Here is an 18,270-nt window from a genome sequence, read left to right as displayed (position 1 = left end):
CAGGGGAACAAAGTCCTCTGTGCGCATGATATGATATATGTCCCGGAATGTTAGTAGATGGTTACCTCATCCAGAATTTTGTCTTTATCCTCTGCCTCCTGTTCACTTATGTCAAACCCACACTTGTTCTTGCGTCGGTTTTTCCGCTTTTGCCTCTTTTTCTCCTGCTTCAGCTCTTTGGCCCTCTCCTCTTCAGACAGCTCCTCAACAAACTGCTCTAGCCGACTGATTCCCTGCATCTTCTCCACCGCCATCTACGGCCATGATAACAGACATAATATAGTATTACACAACCACAATGCATTATCTGATCAAAAAGATATTATTACATATACACAAAGTCAACTATATTCAAAGTCTGCTTACCTCAAAACTTTTGCGTAGTGTATCAATTCCCAAATGGAACAATAACTGCCAGGTCTGCTCCTCTGCTCGTAGTTTCTGCCAGATCCTGTGCAGCCGCTCATAGAGGTGAATACCCAGACAAGTCAGAACCTCCTCCTGTGCAACGTCAATGGTCTTGGCATGTCTCTCTCTGCGTCTTTAAGAAATACAATTATCAACTGGACATATAAATACATGGCAAATGTGACAGATGGACTGATTTGATATAAAGTCTCATTTGACTGAAGTCTGAACTATCCTTGTATAAAGCTTTACTTACTCGTAACCTCCTGCAAACTCAGGCTCTGCCCGGCCGAGCAGGTGAGCGATGAAGTCTGTTTCACAGCACACATGGATGTGGTGCTCGTGGGGGCAGCAGCACAGCCCCTCATACAAGGCGGCACAGTAGCCCTTCTCATTACTGGAGTCCAGCTCCCCCACCAGGATGTTGTATGCCCTCAGCACTTTATTCTTACAGTCAGTGCAAAACCTGTAGAACAACACAGTTAAGTCATGACAAATGATCCAGGTCTTTTTAAACTCCCAATTGAAGGTTACAGGTTACAACAGTCAGACTTTACCTGTGTTTACACAAGTAGGTCTCCAGTGTCTCCAGGAGGCAGGCGTTATCAATGACGACCACCTCATCCCTGCACACCTGAGACATAAGCTCCCATACATCCATCCAGCTTCCCCTGTAAGCAAGCATATAGCAATGGAATTAACAAGCTTACAATAATCCCCATCTCTTTAACCTGCATTGGAAACAAAACAGTATAAACACTGACATGACTCTTTAGCAAATATGATGAAGTTCAGTCTATGTCTCAATGTGCACAGTCTTAAAAGCATGTCATTGTTCCTACAATTGCTTTTTTTTAGGCCACCATTAAATGTGTTGTTCAAGCAATGTTTTAAGACCATACGGTGTAATCATTTCTCAAACACATCAATAATATACGGGAAACGTTATATCATTTTTTGAAGTCTATATGATCAGACATCTGTTTGATGCAGAAAACAGATGGAAAAATAAAATGTCTTACCCCAAAGGTTTAGGTTTGTGTGTGTCTAAGGAGTGTAACTGGCACCTCTTGTTCTTTTTACTTTTTGGAATAGCATCAATCATGTCATTCAACCTTGACCTGTAAAAATAAAAACAACAAATAATCTCAAATTACATTGTTTAAGCGCCAAGTATTCATTCACCCACTGCCACATTAATTTTGATCTTAAAAGGACTTAACACACATCTGAAGCATATTACCTTAGAAATGCATTAACATTATGTATTAATTCAATAAAACCACAGAGCATTTGTTGTTTGTTTTCATATTAATTTAAAAGTTAAGTTTTGTCTGGTTTGTTTTCGCAGAAAAAAATAAAAACAAATATCTTTACATCTTACCCATGTACGTAGAAGAGGGAGTAAAGCTTCGTTACATCTGCTGAACAGGACTTGGTGACAGAGAGAAGACCCGTTGGTTTCACCGTGAGAGGCTCCAAAGCCGGGCTCCCAGATTCCACCAAATGTGAGAAGAGGCGCTCCACACTTCGTCTGCAGCCCACACATGGCACCAGCTGAGATAATGCACTGTAGACCTCTTTAGTGGTCACCATCAGGGCAATATTCAGGTCCTGTTGCTTCAACTTGGAGTGATACTAAAAAAAGAGGAAACATAAATACAGAATGTCCTCAGTTTGCAGACAATTCATATGAAGACAAACTCACTCATGTTCACTCATCTTCTATCGCTTTATCCTCCACGAGGATCGTGGGGGTGGTGTACACCCTGGACAGGTTGCCAGTCCATCACAGGGTCACATATAGAGACAGAAAAATAACCATCCACACTCACACCTACAGTCAATTTACAGTGTCCAATTATCCTAATCCACATATCTGCATGTCTTTGGACTCTGGGAAATGCAAACTCCATACAGAAAGGCCCTTTTTCCCGACTGGGTTGCAAACCACTCGCTTGCACCAAGACAGATACGGACATGAACATACACACAAAAAACACACAGTCAAATTCAATAAAAACAGGCATGACTTTGACGTGTTTAAACACAAAAGTCAAAATGTGACATCGAGTAACAGACAACACACCCAGGATAAATTTGAACACCAGGTGTGTACAGTCTTGCATAATACTGTTCACTTGATATCAAACCTCTGAGGACAGATGCTAATAATATAAATACATGCAAGCATGCATCCACACATTCCGAGTGCTTCCATACATTCTCGTAGGCACGACGTTGGAGTAGTTGAAGTTAAAAACTCCTCACCTCTGAAAATTGTTTCCATTGTGAAGGGTTGATGTCATGGCTCTCAACATTCATGATATTGTCAGAAAATTCCATCACCATCTGGCAACACAAGGTAGCACACAGCAGTTAATTTACGTCAATGTTTTTGACACAGTTGTTGGACTTTAAATTACTAAATGTTCACTACTGCAGCGTATTACATGAAAATAATCTAAGCCAAGAGTCATGATGCATCTTAATTCATCAACTGCAACAATAAAATAAAACACTTGCTGTGCCACAGATAAACTGCTGGGTGTGTGCAATATGTAACGCACACACCCAGTGGTAAAAATAAATACCATGAGACTATTGCAAATTGTTGCAAAAAGATTAAGATTATAGTGAGGGACTTTATAACCAGAGTTAATGTTGTTCAACAGCTTCAGGCATGTGGCCAGTTATAATTTTGAAAAATTTAACATTAGTGACACATTACCCTTTGTAATGTTTCACTGGGGTATATGACTTACGTTATGTCATACAGTACAACATGGAAGCTACAAGGTTTTACTTTGCAATCATCTGTGTTGCACCTACACTACTTACAGATAATCTTATGATAGAGTCTTATATACATATAATTTAAGCTTTCTTTATCCATGTTTCTGTCCTCCAAATAAACAGGGCCTTCAAACTTGCTTAAAACAACTATGCCCTTTACTTCTACATATCAAACCTGATGCAAATGATATGGATACACGTGAATCAAACAAAGTAGTGGTTGTGTTTGTGTTTTTAGAGATTCTTCTTGAGGTCATGATCATGAGAAAGCTGCTTACCGTCAGAGTATCATCGATATACAGGGGGATCTGTCTGGAGAGGAAGGGATACTCTTCTTCTCCTTCCCTGCAAACTGCAACCAGACGCGCCATGGCCGATTCCATTGTCGGTTCTGCACCTGACACACAGACAGACACCGGCTGACCACATCTAAAGATTGCACAGGCTACAACAAGCTAGTGCTAATCGGCAGCAGGTCATTGCAGGGTTAGCTTCGACAGCCAACACCACCTCGTCATCGTAATGCTTTCTTATCTACTGCTTGGCACAAAATGAAGTGACAACGCGTCAGCCAATTGTCAAAGTTGACAGAGTCTCGTTTAATGCAACTATAACTGCTGCAGTTTGTAAGGACTTTGCTTTGACCCAGATTTAAACAGCTAAATTAGCTTAACACTGTGGGAAATGGAACGCTCCTGCGGTTGAAGAGGTGTAAGGTTATTTCCGTGTGCTGTATATACCTTGTTTGAATGTCACACACCATTCTAATCAAAAAGACATTTAATTACACGACTGTCAGTTTGTTGGGTGGAAAAAAAACAGCAACCAGCAGCTAGCCAACTGAAGTTAGCCTGCAAGCTAATTACATTTAGCAGTGTGGTTTTAGAACTTGAGGAAACTGACCAGCATATTTGATGCACAGTATTTTAAACATTGACTCGTTATTATGTCGTTAAGTTTATCGTTTAAGTTCACATGGATATATTAGAAGTAAACTATAAACACGATGCAGTAACAACATGTTTGTAAAACGCGCTGTCGACACCAGCCAACGTAGCTTACCTACTAGTTAGCTCTGCTATCGTACGGAGCTAACGTTAGCAAGCTCGAATGCGGCTCATATAAAGTTTATGTGTGCGACTGGCCACTTCAGTGACTGTCCGTTTCGCCAGATTCCTCGCGCTGACGATAAAAACACAAAGCGTGAGCCGTCACCTTCACATTATGAACAGTCAGGCACCTGACTTGTGCTACTACTCACCAGCTCCTGAAAGTTCCCCTTAAAAAATAAACAAGTGCTACAGTGAGTGAAGCTGCTACGGTGGCGGAATCTTCATGACTGATTTGACCTATGCCCTGCGACGTAGTAAGTGACGTTATAATGTAAATGACCACCAGAGGGCGCATTGTGCCATATTTTGAAGCTTTTAATTTAACATCATTGCTGTTGAACCCCATAGTTAAAAATACATTTTATTATGTCCAGACTGTGTTGATAAGAAAACACATTGTTCATATGATGGCTTTTAGTGATTTTATATATATGTATATATATACAGTATGTATATGTGTATATATATATATATATGTATATATATACACATATACATAAATATATATATATATACACATATACATATATATATAAACTTTTTCTTAATCTTAATCTCAAAACAGAAATAAACTTCACACAGCCCAGCTGCAGTACAGTATTATGGGTCACAGCCTTCACTTTGGGAATCTTTACATAGAGTCTTCAGCATTATAGATCACAATCCTTTGTTGCATAAAAACATACAAATGAATCATCAAGTTTTTCAAATCTTATTTCAGACAGCATAACCAAAAAATGTATGAAGGTTGACAATCAGTAAGTTTCAAAAATAATTTATCAGTGCATGTCATACAGTGTAAAGTATGTTTTTAAGTCACCAGAATTTCACTGTAATCCCACACAGGTGTAAAACATATGTTACAGAGCAATTAGCGAACATATATATTAACAAAACACACACTGAAAATGAACTACTACAATGAAGTGTGTCCACAACAGAATTGGTCAGTCCTGTCATGACATTTGCAAGCAGGAAAAACAACAGCTGATTCCTGGCAACAGCTTGAACCAAACAGAATCTTTCGATGGCGACGGTCTTTCCGTCAGCGTTTGGGTGTTTTTTATGCAAGCTCCATGATGAGGGTACAGAGTGACAACCTGATATTGTTTTGGAAAACAGCAAAACCATGTCAACTAAACCAAGGCAGGAAAGGAAAAACAAAGACTGTGCGACGCTCCAGAGACAGAATGGTAAATTAGCTAATCTGCGAGACACTGGCGCCACCAGTGTCTGACACATGTACAAAGCAGCATACAGCACAAAACTACCAAATAGGAGATTTAAAATTGCTCTGAGCCACTCTTTAATGTGAGATCTCAGCTGCATCACATAAAGTCCAACTTGAACACCTGCCATGTAGATGGCCACATAGCCCACTGCAGAGAATATGCCCTCCTTGTTAGCATGCAGAAAGTCCTTTTCTCTGTTGTCGTTGTGCATAATGAACACCTTCAGCCCTGTCGTCTCCAGAGTGCACTGATAAAGCCCACTGAGCACAAGGGAAAGGGCCCACGCCTGACTGACGGGTAAGACAGCCAAAAGCATGGAAGCCACAACTCTAACAACAGCAAGTGTGAAGAAGAAATTCCAGTGGACACCATATTCTGTCACATGCTCATGATAATGTGTCATTTTGATGCTGGCCAGCCTTCCCAGACCAAGAACAACCAGGGGCCAGACAGACACAAGCTGCTTTTTGATATGATTAATCTTTGATCCAGAGATGTTCTTTCTCCGAGCTTCTGGACACACAAGGGCATTTGCAAAGACGTAAGCTCCAACACCAAAGTCCATAACCCCCGTGCCATAGGTTTCTGTTTTAGCATATCGCCTTGGGAAGGCACTGAAGTCTACAGCAAGAATGCTGATGGCTGTTTTCACATTTATAAACACTCTGAAGGCAGTCACAAAGGGAACCTGGTTGAACTGAACATGATTCTGAAGAAAGGTGCCTACACTGGTCTTTGGGTGCCGCGTAGACGTGAGGATGTAGCAAAACACACAAGCTGAGACAAAGATTAAGCTCAGTACGACGTGGAGAAGAACATCGCTTAGGACGGTGCAGGACACGACGAGGGGGAGAATAAGCGCAGAAAAGTCGAGGAGCAGGTGAGAAATCTGTGGAAAAGGCAGTGGAAGAGTCCCTTTGACCTGATGGAGGAGGATCAACATCAGACCTCTGTTGAGCAGGCACACTGGTGAGAGAGATGTACCCAGTGCAACCTCCTGTAGACTGGTCCCATTGAGATTACTCACAAACGCTTCCTTCAGGTCCCTTTGATTCATGGCCTGTGAACAATAAAGTTCAGTTGTCACTACACCATACACTGTGCTTAGAAACACAATGACAGCATCCATGTTAAACATACAGTAGTAATATTTGAGTTATAAAATATCACTCGACTAAGTTTTACAATATAGTGCAACGTTGGATAAATATATTTTTACCAGGGTTTTTGAAGCTTCAGAGAGGAAAATACTGTTTTATAACAACTGTTTTACAGTAAACACAGCATTTACACGAGAGCGCCTTTAAGCACTTCCGTATTCAGTCCCAAGACGCATTCAGGGCAGCTCGGATTTCAGGCAACTTGTCCTAACGTGTTAGAATATTATGGGGGAAAATGTTGCACTAGTAATAACGCTCGTACGCCACATTAACCGTTAATTTAGACACATACAAAAATGTATACGTTAAATCATTTCAACGAAAATAAAGAGGGAAATTTGACAACAACAAAAAAAATTACATACATAAAAGGAAATACAACTCCTAAAACGAAAGAAATATTTTTTTGTAAAGGTAATAGTTACTGTGCTGGCGGATAGAGCACCTACTTGGGAACATCCAAGAATCCTGGCGTGACGGAAGTACTGTGGTGTGACGGAAGTGATTTTTTCCCACACCGAAACAGAGAATTCATATCGTTCGGTTCACTCGTTCCCTGACAGTAGCGCCGTTCCCGAGACGCCACATGGCCGCGCTTTGCTGTGACGTCACTGCAGACCTGTGACGTCACTCGGGGGAACTTTTTATAGCCTTTAGGAAGGTTTTACAAATATGAAACTCCGTGAATTTAAAATATGGAATATAAATATTTAGAAAAGCCCGTGTCTATGTCTCGCGGTGTCATGTGGACACTTTAACAGGCGTCTTTTTACACGACACAATTGTTTTCAAGTCAGAGGAGGCGGGGCTCTCTCTCCAGTTCTTATCCAATCCTCTTCTCCACTTCATTCATGGACTGGAGGGAACAGAGGCAGCGGTTGGGAAGTTGTTGTCCTTGAGGAATTTCTGACAGTAATGGAAAAATGTTGGGGCTGAGGACCACGAACTAGAATAAGCGCAAGTCATTACTTTGACACGGTTAACACGCAGATTCTGGCGGTGCTTTTAAGACAAACCGAGACTTACACGAGGGTAAAGGAGACAATCAATGAATTCTGCGGAGGATCGACGTCACATTGGGGCAGGATACAGACATGGACGTGGTGGTGCGGTAAGTTCAGACCCTCATGCTCAGCGGTATTCAGACGTTTTCTTATTTAGTTTGAAAAGTTCAACTGTTAATGACAAATTTAACTGCACCTGTAGTATCTATGCCATGTCTATATACGTATAGTCGGTTCTTATTGAGTTGTTTCGTTATTGAAACACTGTTGAATGTCTTTTAAGACAAGCTAGTCCCAACAATGAGACGAGTCAATTACGTCAAACGTGACGTGAAGATGGCTGTCAGGTTGTTGTGGTCCACTTTTAGCAAGAGTAAATTTATACATTTCACTGTATTTCAGCGCTGCTATAGCTTGTATTGTCGTCAAGTGGCTCTGGATATCTTGTAGACAATTCCCTCTATTGCTTGTTGTTGCCAGTTAATCATTGTAAAAGAAAACATTCACTAAGAATGACGCAACACAAACCTGCTATCAATATTTCTATTTGGAACACTGAATGAGTCACATCTCAAATTCTGCTATAACATTACACTTTTTAGTCTTATTTGTATGTCTTAGTGTTTTGTACATCCTGGGTATTACCTGTTTAGAGTTAAGTATTAAATTAATGTCATTGCCTGTTTAAAATAGCCTGAATGATGGGATGTAGGCCAGGTGCTATTGGATTAAACCTGGCCACTCTCATATAAAGTACGTCAGACTGTTGACTGTCCTCAGGCAAGGCTGCAGGTCCAGACCACGTGATTCTGACAGGTTAGGGGTAGATCTGGATTTGTCTGTCTACTCTGAAGTGACACTGAGCAGTAAACAACGACATTTGGACATTTTGTTGTATCAATATAAAGCATTGTAGGAGACAGAAGGATGATCAGATGGATCATGCACAACGGCCTGCTTTTAAACTGAGAACATTAGATACTCACTTCAGCAATCAAATAATAAGTTACAGAAAGTGTGGGGTCCCTTCTTGAAATCATTCCCTGCAGAGACTTGACTTGACTTTTTGCTCCTAGTGCAGGATTTGGTGTAACAGTGATCTTATGCTATTTTGAATATTGTTTGATTGTTATTTTGTTATTATGGATTTTTTCCTTTTTTAATTCTTCTACCACCCTGCATCTTAATTTATACCAATTCACTTCATGCTGTAATTGATATATACACAGGTTCATTTCATATCTTTGTCATGACCATCCAGCACTGAACTTTTGCTACATTGAAAATTCATTCAAATAATTGCTTTATGATCATTAATGCGGCACTAATTCAGACACTGGCATTTTAATATCTTTGTGGACTGTACTGCTAAGAGTCAGCATCGAGGACTATGTCCGTGTGTTTTACTGGCAGGTACATACTTCATGTTATGAAGACATCAGATGTCTGGAAAGAGACATTAGTGTTTCATGTATTTGCAGTAATCACAAGTACAAGGTTCATTACACGCAATAACAACTTATCTTCGCTTTTGTTTTCGTTTTTATGCATCTTGATATTTCCTGTGTGTTTGCCTCACATCTGCCCTTATACACGATAGGCTACAGGGTCCATCAATAAAGACTGTTCCCCGCATCCATCCCTGAATGATTCACTTGAGGGAGAGATTCGGGCTTTCCTCACTGATGTAGATGAGCTCCACACCTATGACGACCTCACCAAAGTTAACCCTGTGACCCCTACAACAGGTAACAAGCAAGCAAGTCTCTTCTAGAGCCCTTTTAAGTTATTTACACAGCATTGTGTGCAGTGCTAGTGCTGGGAAATCATATATTAATATTTCATGATATGTAATGTTTTTCCTGTTAGTGCTGAAATGCCTGCAGGCCAGGTACAGAGTGAAGGTGTTTTACACACATGCTGGTTGCACCTTGGTGGCTCTAAATCCTTTCCAGCCAATCCCGCATCTTTACTCTCTTGATGTGATGAAGCAGTACCACTGTGCTCCTCAACCCCAGGTATTTACACCATCACTGTAAATGCATGTGTTTTTCTCTACTGTTTTTAAATATGTTGGGGACAAATGATTGTTGACACAAGCAGGGGTATGGAGGATGTGAGTGGGAGTGGGGTGAGTGTCAAGCTGTCAAGGGCTGTTTGTGCACTTTCAGTAAATCAAGCACTAGTGCAGATGCTCAGAAGCAACAATTGTTATTTTACTAACATAAATGTTCCTCACCTTCCTCCTCTCAAGAATAGCATCAGTGTTAAAGTCATTATACTGTATGAGCAGCATCTTAATAAGTAATTAATCATTTCCTTGTCGACAGGAGTTCAAACCACACATCTTCATTGTGGCAGAAGAGGCCTACAGGAACGTACAGGGTCAGCTGGAGCCAGTGAACCAGTCCTTGGTGGTCAGTGGTGAGAGCGGTGCTGGAAAGGTAAACTAACACGTCAACATAAGCTCTTTTAATACTGAAGGTTGCAGACCCCCTGAACTAGACAGACTTCACCCACGACAGTCAGCCAATTGGGCAACAGATGGTGCATAATGTTGTGGAAATTCTCAGCTGCTGCTGGTGAAGAATGAAATGGAGTCTTCTGCCGGGCCCGGCAAGGTTTTATTTTCTTTGCAAAAAAAAAGGATAATCTACACACAAGTAGTCGTAGCTGGAGAAAGACCCAGAGCATAGTGAAACCTAAACATTTATACCTGAGGAACATCCCTTTGTCTGGGAAGGGGTCTGCCCCTCCAGGCCATGCTTTCACACCCCTTTGTCTACGGCTGGTATCGGGGGCTAACTCCCGTAGAGGTATCCCGCAGAGGTTGTAGTTAGGTGCGAGTTGAGTCTCGACATCCTAATTTGAATACACAAAAGGACCTGATATCTTTAGGAAAGGGGTGTTGGGGCAGCTATAGCTCTGAGACAAAGACATTGAATTTACCATTACAGTAATTACTACGACAAGGAGCAGAATGTTTTCTGCATTACAATATATTTCTGTGATCCAAAAAAATTCATAAATGAGGTCTCAGCCAAATTGTCTACCCTTACGAGGTGCATGTCAGCTGCAGTGGAGTGCCACTCTTCTACTGTACCAGTTGCTGCCATACACAGCCACAACAATGTCGCATGAGAGTTATTATGAAATATGACATCCTAACCACTGCGACCACAATGATTATATGTTTACAAGTTGTTTGGTTTACCTGCACAAGCCTACACATGTACTTTTGCCTGCACACCATTCAAGATTCCTCCCAGTCCCTGACAAGTGGCAGTGTTTGAGTGTAATTATGAACCAGACTCTGTTCAATCTATCCACAATTGTCAAATTCATTACTCTGTGATCTTGAGATAACAGACTGAAAAAATATAGTACAAACCATGGCCACTCTCGAGTTCTGTAGATTTGAGTACTTAATTAAGCCCTTGAACATTTTAACGTCAGGTCAAACTTAAAAGGCTTGTGTCTTCGCAGACATGGACGTCTCGGTGCCTGATGAAATACTACGCCACTGTGGCCGCCTCCTCCTCGGTGGTGAAGAGTCAGGACACGGTGGAGAAGATCGAGAGGAGGGTGCTGGACTCCAACCCCATCATGGAAGCTTTCGGTGAGATCGCAGATCGCTGCTGTTGTGTTGTTGATGTGAAAATTACAGCCATCATCAACCACAATGTACCCTTCATTAGGCAATGCCTGCACGCTACGGAACAACAACAGCAGCCGCTTTGGAAAGTACATCCAGCTCCAGCTAGACAGGTAACTGCTCTGCTTTGTCTGTCATCTGCCACATGGCATCAACTCACTTACTAAAAGTCATCTACTGGAGAACAAAATTAATCAGTTAAACATGTTTTTGAAGGTGTCAGCTGTTAGTGGGGGCATCAGTGCAAACATACCTGCTGGAGAAGACCAGGGTCGCCTACCAACCGACCAATGAGAGGAACTTCCACATCTTTTATCAGGTGATTTAACAGACATCCTGTATGTTAATATATGATATTTTAGTTTTGACATCAATGCAATAGCACAGATGTGTCTATAAATGGTGAATGCATTGTTTTCCAGATGATGAAAGGGGCCACAGACGAGCAGAGAAAGGAGTGGAAGATGCCACTTGGTCAACATTTTGTGTGGCTGCCAAAGGCTGAAAAAACAATTGAAGGTTGGTGGTTGATTTTTATTCGGATTTCAACTTTTTATTTATTTGTTTTTCTTTTACAAGTGACTGATCGTTAAATCTTTTATAGAGGACTGTTTTCTTGACACCGTGGAGGCTATGGATCATCTGGGCATTAATCAAGAAAGGCAGAGACAAATATTCAGGGTCAGTTATTGATCCTTGTTTTTCAATGTGGTTGATTAACGTTATTTCTCTGTAAGTTGGGGATGAAACCTTTGTTTGTTGTAATGGTTTACAGATTTTAGCAGGACTTCTGCAGCTGGGAAATGTGAATTTTGCCTGTTCAACGAATGAATCGCAACCATGTGACGTAGAAGAAGAGTCTAAAGGTATTGGATATGATTTTGTTTAAGATGTTCAATTAGTTCTTACCCAGTGCATGAAGCTGGCTGGTACTGTCTGGTATAATTTTACTATTTTGAGTACTTGCACTTTAATCTGTAACCAGTACTTCTTACGAGATACTGGTGTAGCTATGTTTACGTGTATTTTGGCCCAGAATAATTATTTCCCAGGGTGCACTATGTGCCTACAAAAGTTCTACTAATTGGTCGCTCAGCAGTTTGATGGAAAAAGTGTTTCTTGCATTACAGACAGAATTAATAAACAAAAACATTATGATTTTTTACAGGGATTTATTCTGATTGTTATTATGATTCACTTTTCTCCATCCTAGACATCCTCGACCAGGGGTGGGCAATTATTTTACATAAAATATTGTTGAGGGCCTGACCAATGGAGGAGGTCAAAAAAGCAGTATATTGTATTGTTTTGGTGTACATTGGGGCAGCATACAAACACACAATAAACAAAATTAAGGAATTCAATTATAACATAATCTATCAAATGACTACACTAAATGAATACTATTATACTATACTACTGTGGTGTAGTAAATATATTGTCTGACACAAACACCTGTCTTTGTGCAGACAGATGCAGATACATGTGTCCATATGTAAATAATAAAAATGGCAGGCTTGATGTCTTGGTTTTGTACTGATCATCCTTCTTCTCATCTCTTTGTTCAGTCTTCTTGCAGAGAGCTGCCAAGCTGCTGTGCGTCCCGGCTGACGAGCTTCAGCAGTGTTTCAGGGTGAGGACTCTGCAGGCGGGGAAGCAGAGCGTCCTCAAGCCGTGTCCTCAGGCCGAGTGCGGCATGAGGAGGGACTGCTTGGCCAAGGTCATCTACGCCCAGTAAGAACGAGGACGTGATTACACCACTTTGTTTGTCGCACTTTAATGTCATGTGGTAATGTCTGATCCTGCAGGAGCACAATTCAACCATCATCATGCCACCTTTTTTGTTTACAGTAAATACCAAGGAAGATGCCTTATGAATGATAGTCATGTATTACTATTAAAGGAATAAATGTGTCACCTTTTTTTTTTCCAACAGATTATTTGAGTGGCTGGTCACATTCATCAACAACAGTATATGTGCGGACAAATCCACATGGTGCAACTTCATAGGTAAAGACTCTGTTGTTTTTTCACGACACGAAGAAAAGAAAGTTTCTCACATCTGCTCACACTGTCCTCGCCTCTCTGTAATCTCCAGGAGTCCTCGACGTGTACGGGTTTGAGTGTTTCCACATTAATAATCTGGAGCAGCTATGCATCAACTACGCCAATGAGAAACTGCAGCAGCACTTTGTGGCCCATTATCTCAGAGCTCAGCAGGTAAGTGGGAGTGTCTGCCAGGTTTCTGTTTCCACACTGATGGTAAACTGAAGCCTGTACAACAAAGCAGGATTTATGGTTATAAATTAGGGGTGGGGCGATATAGGCCAAACTAAAATATCTCAATATTTTCGGGGGATTTGCATTATGTGCATTATGTAATAAATCTAAAGCAACTTGCCATAAAATCCTCCTAATATGTCACAGAGACTCGACAACAACAGTACAGCCAAAATATTCGCATTAAAAAAAATCCCAAAAAATGCCATTTGAGATTTCTTAGGTACCAAATTATTAAAAACCCATTTAATTTTATTTATATGTCACTACAGATCTAAAAAGAACTTGTTTTGAAAAAAAAAAAAAAAAAAAGTATTATAACTCGCTGTAAATCGATGCTTCCTGTGCGGTGCGTAATAACAACTCTGTGGCTCTGTAGCGTCTTCAGTTACGCAGCGCCTAGCTCTGGCTTACCTTGGTCAATTAGGGTGATTGACAGCTTGTTTAAAAACCTCTAAACCGGTAGAATCAGACCCCGGTCTCCAAATGCGTCTCAATCACTTCATTAGCGAGTCAAAATGACATAATTGCATATGACACATTTGTGCGGACATTCGCCTTTCTCTAATCAGAATGATCTAATGTCGCTCTGTAATGATCAATCAGACCGGGATTTGTTCCCAAAGCATGCTGGAAAGTGTAGTTCTTCATTAGAAGTTGTTTTGTTCCGGTGGAAATAACTTGTTTTGATAAACAGCAAAGGTAAGACGACATTTCTGCTTGTATTTCTTGAAAGTCAGTTTCAACACATGTTGTTTTTGTTTACATAATCACGCTGACGCTCCGGTGCCACTTTTCAATGAGTGCGCTGTGACGGTTTTTTTCCGCTCCTGCTGTTTGATCCATCGGTGTTTTAACTGTGTTTCGTTAACATAAGAATGGTTTATATGAGCTTTCAGTTGAGTTTCTGACCTTTCTGTGGATATGAAGCATGTCTGTGTTTGTTAAAGTTAGATATGGTTTTATGACGATTTTATGGGTTAGGGGTCCCGGGGGCAACCGTGAAGAAGAGGTTACGGATAATGATAATTTGTCGATGTAAGTCAGTGGTTCTCAAACTTTTTATGCCATGTACCACAGGAGAAAATAAAGCTATCAAAAGTAACGTCATTATGTCCAACGTTACGAATTCAGTGGTGTTTACAGGTCGAGTAGTCAGATTATGATTATGTTTATTAACTCTTCCACATTAATGAACTGTTGCTGAATGAAACAGTTGTTAATTGGCTTCATGTTCTGGTTAGCCTGAAGGCTGATGTTAGGTTAAATCAAACTAGCTAATCCTAGGTTTGTTGAAATGACTCTGTTGTACAGCCCTCAGACAATCATCCTCTTCTTCATCTTAAGTATGACTGAAGACAAAAAGGTGTCACATCTTATAAAGTGAAAAACTGACTTCTTTATTGTTCTCCCAGGAGGAATACGTGTCAGAAGGACTGCAGTGGTCCTTTGTCAAATACCAAGACAACCAGAGCTGCTTGGATCTTATAGAGGGGAGTCCAGTCAGTGTGTTCTCTCTTCTGAATGAGGTACTCTGGCCATTTCTAGTTATTTATCACCATTGTTTAAATGCACAACATGTATCTACTGAGATTGGTTGTTGTTGAGCAGTGTTTTACACCCATTGTGTTTAGGCGAGTCGCCTTAATCGAGCGGCAGACGCCAACACGTTCAGGGCTCGTTTAGAGAAGGAGCTCTGCGAGAACGTCAACATGAGCTGGGACAAGTTCAGCAAGGTGCCCCACTTCACTGTGGCCCATTATGCTGGCAAAGTGGACTACCACATAGAGGGCATGGTGGAGAAAAACAGGGTGAGAAAAGCTTTTAAATCTGCGTTTGTTGAGGATGAACCCCATCGATCCTTCCCCTCATTTTCTGCTGGATTTTGTCTTTAAGGACCCAGTGCCACCAGAGCTCATTAGCCTCCTTCAGAAGTCTGAAAACTCCCTGCTTCACCAAATATTCAGCGAGAAGGAAACTGACAATGTGACGAGCAAAGGGCTGAGTAAAGTCACTGTGGTCTCCAAGTTCAAGGTAAGATACGGCTGAAGTCTTTAGAATCATGGTCCTATGAACATGCTGATGATGTAAATGTCTACTTGTAGAATTCTCTGGAGAGCCTGATGAAGATCCTCCACACCACGACTCCTCATTACACCCGCTGCATCAAGCCAAACCCTGACTGCAAACCTCTGACCTTCAAGAAGGAGGAGGTACAGTAGATACTCTAAACTTACAGCAGTATCGCGCAGCCGCCAGTGGGAGGCAGTGCTTTCTGTACTCGCAAAAGTGAGGTTGGTTTTCATGGATGTTCCCTGTCATGTTGTCAGGTCATCATGCAGCTGGAGGCCTGTGGGATTGTAGAGACCATTCACATCAGTGCTGCTGGCTTTCCAATCAGGTCAGTAATTTTTTTATCTCTTCAACTTGTGCTGTGCCACTCTTTAACTTTAACTTTTAACCATTTAGCAGATGCTTTTATTCAAATTGACGTACAAAAGAGGAATAAGCTACACAGAACTTGATGGTGTTCTCTCTGTCGTGCAGAATTGCTTTCAGAAGCTTTATCCAGCGTTACGGACTGATCGCAAAACATTCAAGGCTCAGGAGTCAATTTTCTGGTATGTACAGTTTGCCGATGTGTCCTTGAATGGCTAATTTTGGCATGCGGACTGTGGACAAAGATTGATTTTATGTCCTCTCTTTAGGTCTGCTGGTTTATTCTCCTTTTCCTTCACTAGCCCTCTTAGTACATTGACCCTCAGTTCTCTACTTTCCTTGGGACCTTTAAGTTGTGTCTATAAAAATGGGATCTTTTTAACACAATTTGAACTTTGAAGGTAAATGCATGTGTCTGTGAATGATGAGGTCTCCCTTTGCTTGCTGTGAAATGCTTCATCTTCCTCGCTATTTACTGCTTTTTTAAATTCTCATGATTCTGCTGCTTATTGTGCCAATTACATGGAACCTGCTCACAAAATCGGAATGCTTTCAGATATTTATTCACATCTTTCTGCATCTTCGCATGGACTTTTATGTTAGTTAGTATTAAAAGATTAACACCAGTTTAAGCTCTGCTGTTAATGTTCTGATGATTTCTTAATTTTCTTTATCCACCAAACGTTTCTACCCTATGTTGATGTGTGTGTGAGTGTTGCTCAGCCATCTGTGAAGTACACCTATTATATGCTTCACCTTACCTAATATGCCTTTTCTGCCCCGTCTCATATTTAGAGGCTGACAGCAGTGACATTCATCTGCAACAGGTGGAGCAATTGCTGGAGGTGGTGTCGCCCTCGCACTGCGTCGATCGCGAAAAACGCAATTTGTGGGTGCACTGTGGAAAAACGAAAGTTTTTCTCACCCAGTCAATGGTCAGTTGTTCATGTTCACTGTCATTTAAACTCGCAGGAAATATATTTTTCTGTAATCACAGGATTTTTCAGTCTTTAGTAAAATGTCTGGTTGTGTTTTTTGGGGTTTCACAGCTAGATTTGCTGGAGGATCAGAGAAAGAAGATCCTGTCTCAGTGCGCCTTCACCGTTCAGTGCTGTTGGCTGCGGCACCAGCGGCGCTTACGCCATGCTCGTTGGAATTCTGCTACTCTGATCCAAGCAGGTAAACTCTTTAACACATTGGCAAAGTGACGGTTCAATTGTGCCCGGTTTAAACCTGCAGAATGAATGAATGGCTTTGGATGTTAACATGTGTTGCACTGCTTGCAGTGGTGCGGTCCTGGCTGGTCAGAAGGCAGGTCCACAGATGGCACAGTGCAGCGACAGTCATCCAGAACACCTGGAGGCGGTGGAGGGTGAGATTTTGAGAGAGCGTCCTGTATAAAATAATATATGTCACTTTTTCTTTCCTTTGTGTAGATAATAAGTAAATGCTGTTTGGTTCTTGTGGCAGGATCTGTTAAAGTCCTTGGCTGAGGCAGAACTTGATGATGCCGAGGACTTTGCAGAAGAGGAGGTGTTGGCATTAAACCCTGCTATCAGTGAAGTGGGCTCAGTGCAGCTCTCCACCATCCAGGAGCCTGTCACGGTGCGAGGGTGGCCCATGGGCCTGGCTCTGGCATCAGCTCCATCCATCACAGTGTCTCTGACGGCGACAGGCTTCCATAAAATGATGTCACTGATGGCCTCGCTCAACCTGCCTGCCAGGAGAGGGGAGTACAAGGCAGAGACCAACCAGTACACGCAGGGCCTCGCCTCAATAAGGGCTCAGCCCAAGGTGAGAGCACATCCACTCAAGTGCTGTGAAAATGTTCTGTAAAGTTTACTAGATTTCTGTGACTATTCCTTTGACTTTTAATGTCACCACTCTGCACAGGGATCTGTAAAACTGCACTATCGGCGATCTCCACTTCTCTATGCCAACAGGCAACCAGAGCAGAAGACTGACGTGACGGGGTTCAATGAGATCCTGCTCGAGAAAACTTAGTGAGAGATCCTTCAGTGCAGAACACTAAAGGCTGGATTTCATGGATCCAGGAAAAAGGTGACCTCACACAATGGGACCAAACCCAGCAGTTTATGCTGCCAATTTGCTCTTAATTAAGAAGAGTATTTTTTAAACACTGCCAAAGATCTTATCTCCACAGACAAATTGCATAAAGGATGG

General features: G+C 41.5%; 3 protein-coding genes across 3 annotated transcripts; 1 reads left to right on the top strand and 2 right to left on the bottom strand.

Annotated features, from left to right (window-relative positions):
- Positions 1-50: 50 nt before the first annotated feature.
- On the bottom strand, positions 51-4,534 carry ggnbp2 (gametogenetin binding protein 2; the record flags this gene model as incomplete). The annotated part of the gene is made up of 9 exons (XM_083905159.1): positions 4,466-4,534; positions 3,483-3,601; positions 2,680-2,760; positions 1,793-2,046; positions 1,431-1,529; positions 966-1,079; positions 665-874; positions 367-541; positions 51-254 (listed from the first exon to the last, which is right to left on the bottom strand). Exons 2-9 carry the CDS (start codon positions 3,585-3,587, stop codon positions 51-53), a joined length of 1,242 nt encoding a protein of 413 aa, XP_083761285.1. The 5' UTR covers positions 3,588-3,601; positions 4,466-4,534.
- A 598-nt stretch (positions 4,535-5,132) lies between these two features.
- On the bottom strand, positions 5,133-6,605 carry pigw (phosphatidylinositol glycan anchor biosynthesis, class W; the record flags this gene model as incomplete). The annotated part of the gene is made up of 1 exon (XM_083910260.1): positions 5,133-6,605. The coding sequence occupies one exon, from the start codon at positions 6,603-6,605 to the stop codon at positions 5,133-5,135; it is 1,473 nt and encodes a 490-aa protein (XP_083766386.1).
- Positions 6,606-7,756: 1,151 nt separating this feature from the next.
- On the top strand, positions 7,757-18,090 carry myo19 (myosin XIX; the record flags this gene model as incomplete). The annotated part of the gene is made up of 24 exons (XM_083905148.1): positions 7,757-7,819; positions 9,313-9,460; positions 9,582-9,730; positions 10,043-10,156; positions 11,199-11,331; positions 11,411-11,480; positions 11,584-11,686; positions 11,790-11,886; positions 11,972-12,048; positions 12,143-12,233; positions 12,936-13,101; positions 13,304-13,377; positions 13,466-13,587; positions 15,063-15,176; positions 15,282-15,458; positions 15,544-15,681; positions 15,753-15,860; positions 15,978-16,048; positions 16,195-16,268; positions 16,882-17,021; positions 17,136-17,265; positions 17,373-17,458; positions 17,557-17,880; positions 17,980-18,090. 24 exons carry the CDS (start codon positions 7,757-7,759, stop codon positions 18,088-18,090), a joined length of 2,880 nt encoding a protein of 959 aa, XP_083761274.1.
- Between the last annotated feature and the right edge of the window lie 180 nt (positions 18,091-18,270).

This window comes from Microchirus variegatus (assembly GCF_963457635.1).
Source record: "Microchirus variegatus genome assembly, chromosome: 2".
Classification (NCBI taxonomy): Eukaryota; Metazoa; Chordata; class Actinopteri; order Pleuronectiformes; family Soleidae; genus Microchirus; species Microchirus variegatus.
The sequence above is the reverse complement of the archived record's forward strand: the minus strand, read 5'-3'. Positions and strand labels throughout refer to the sequence as shown.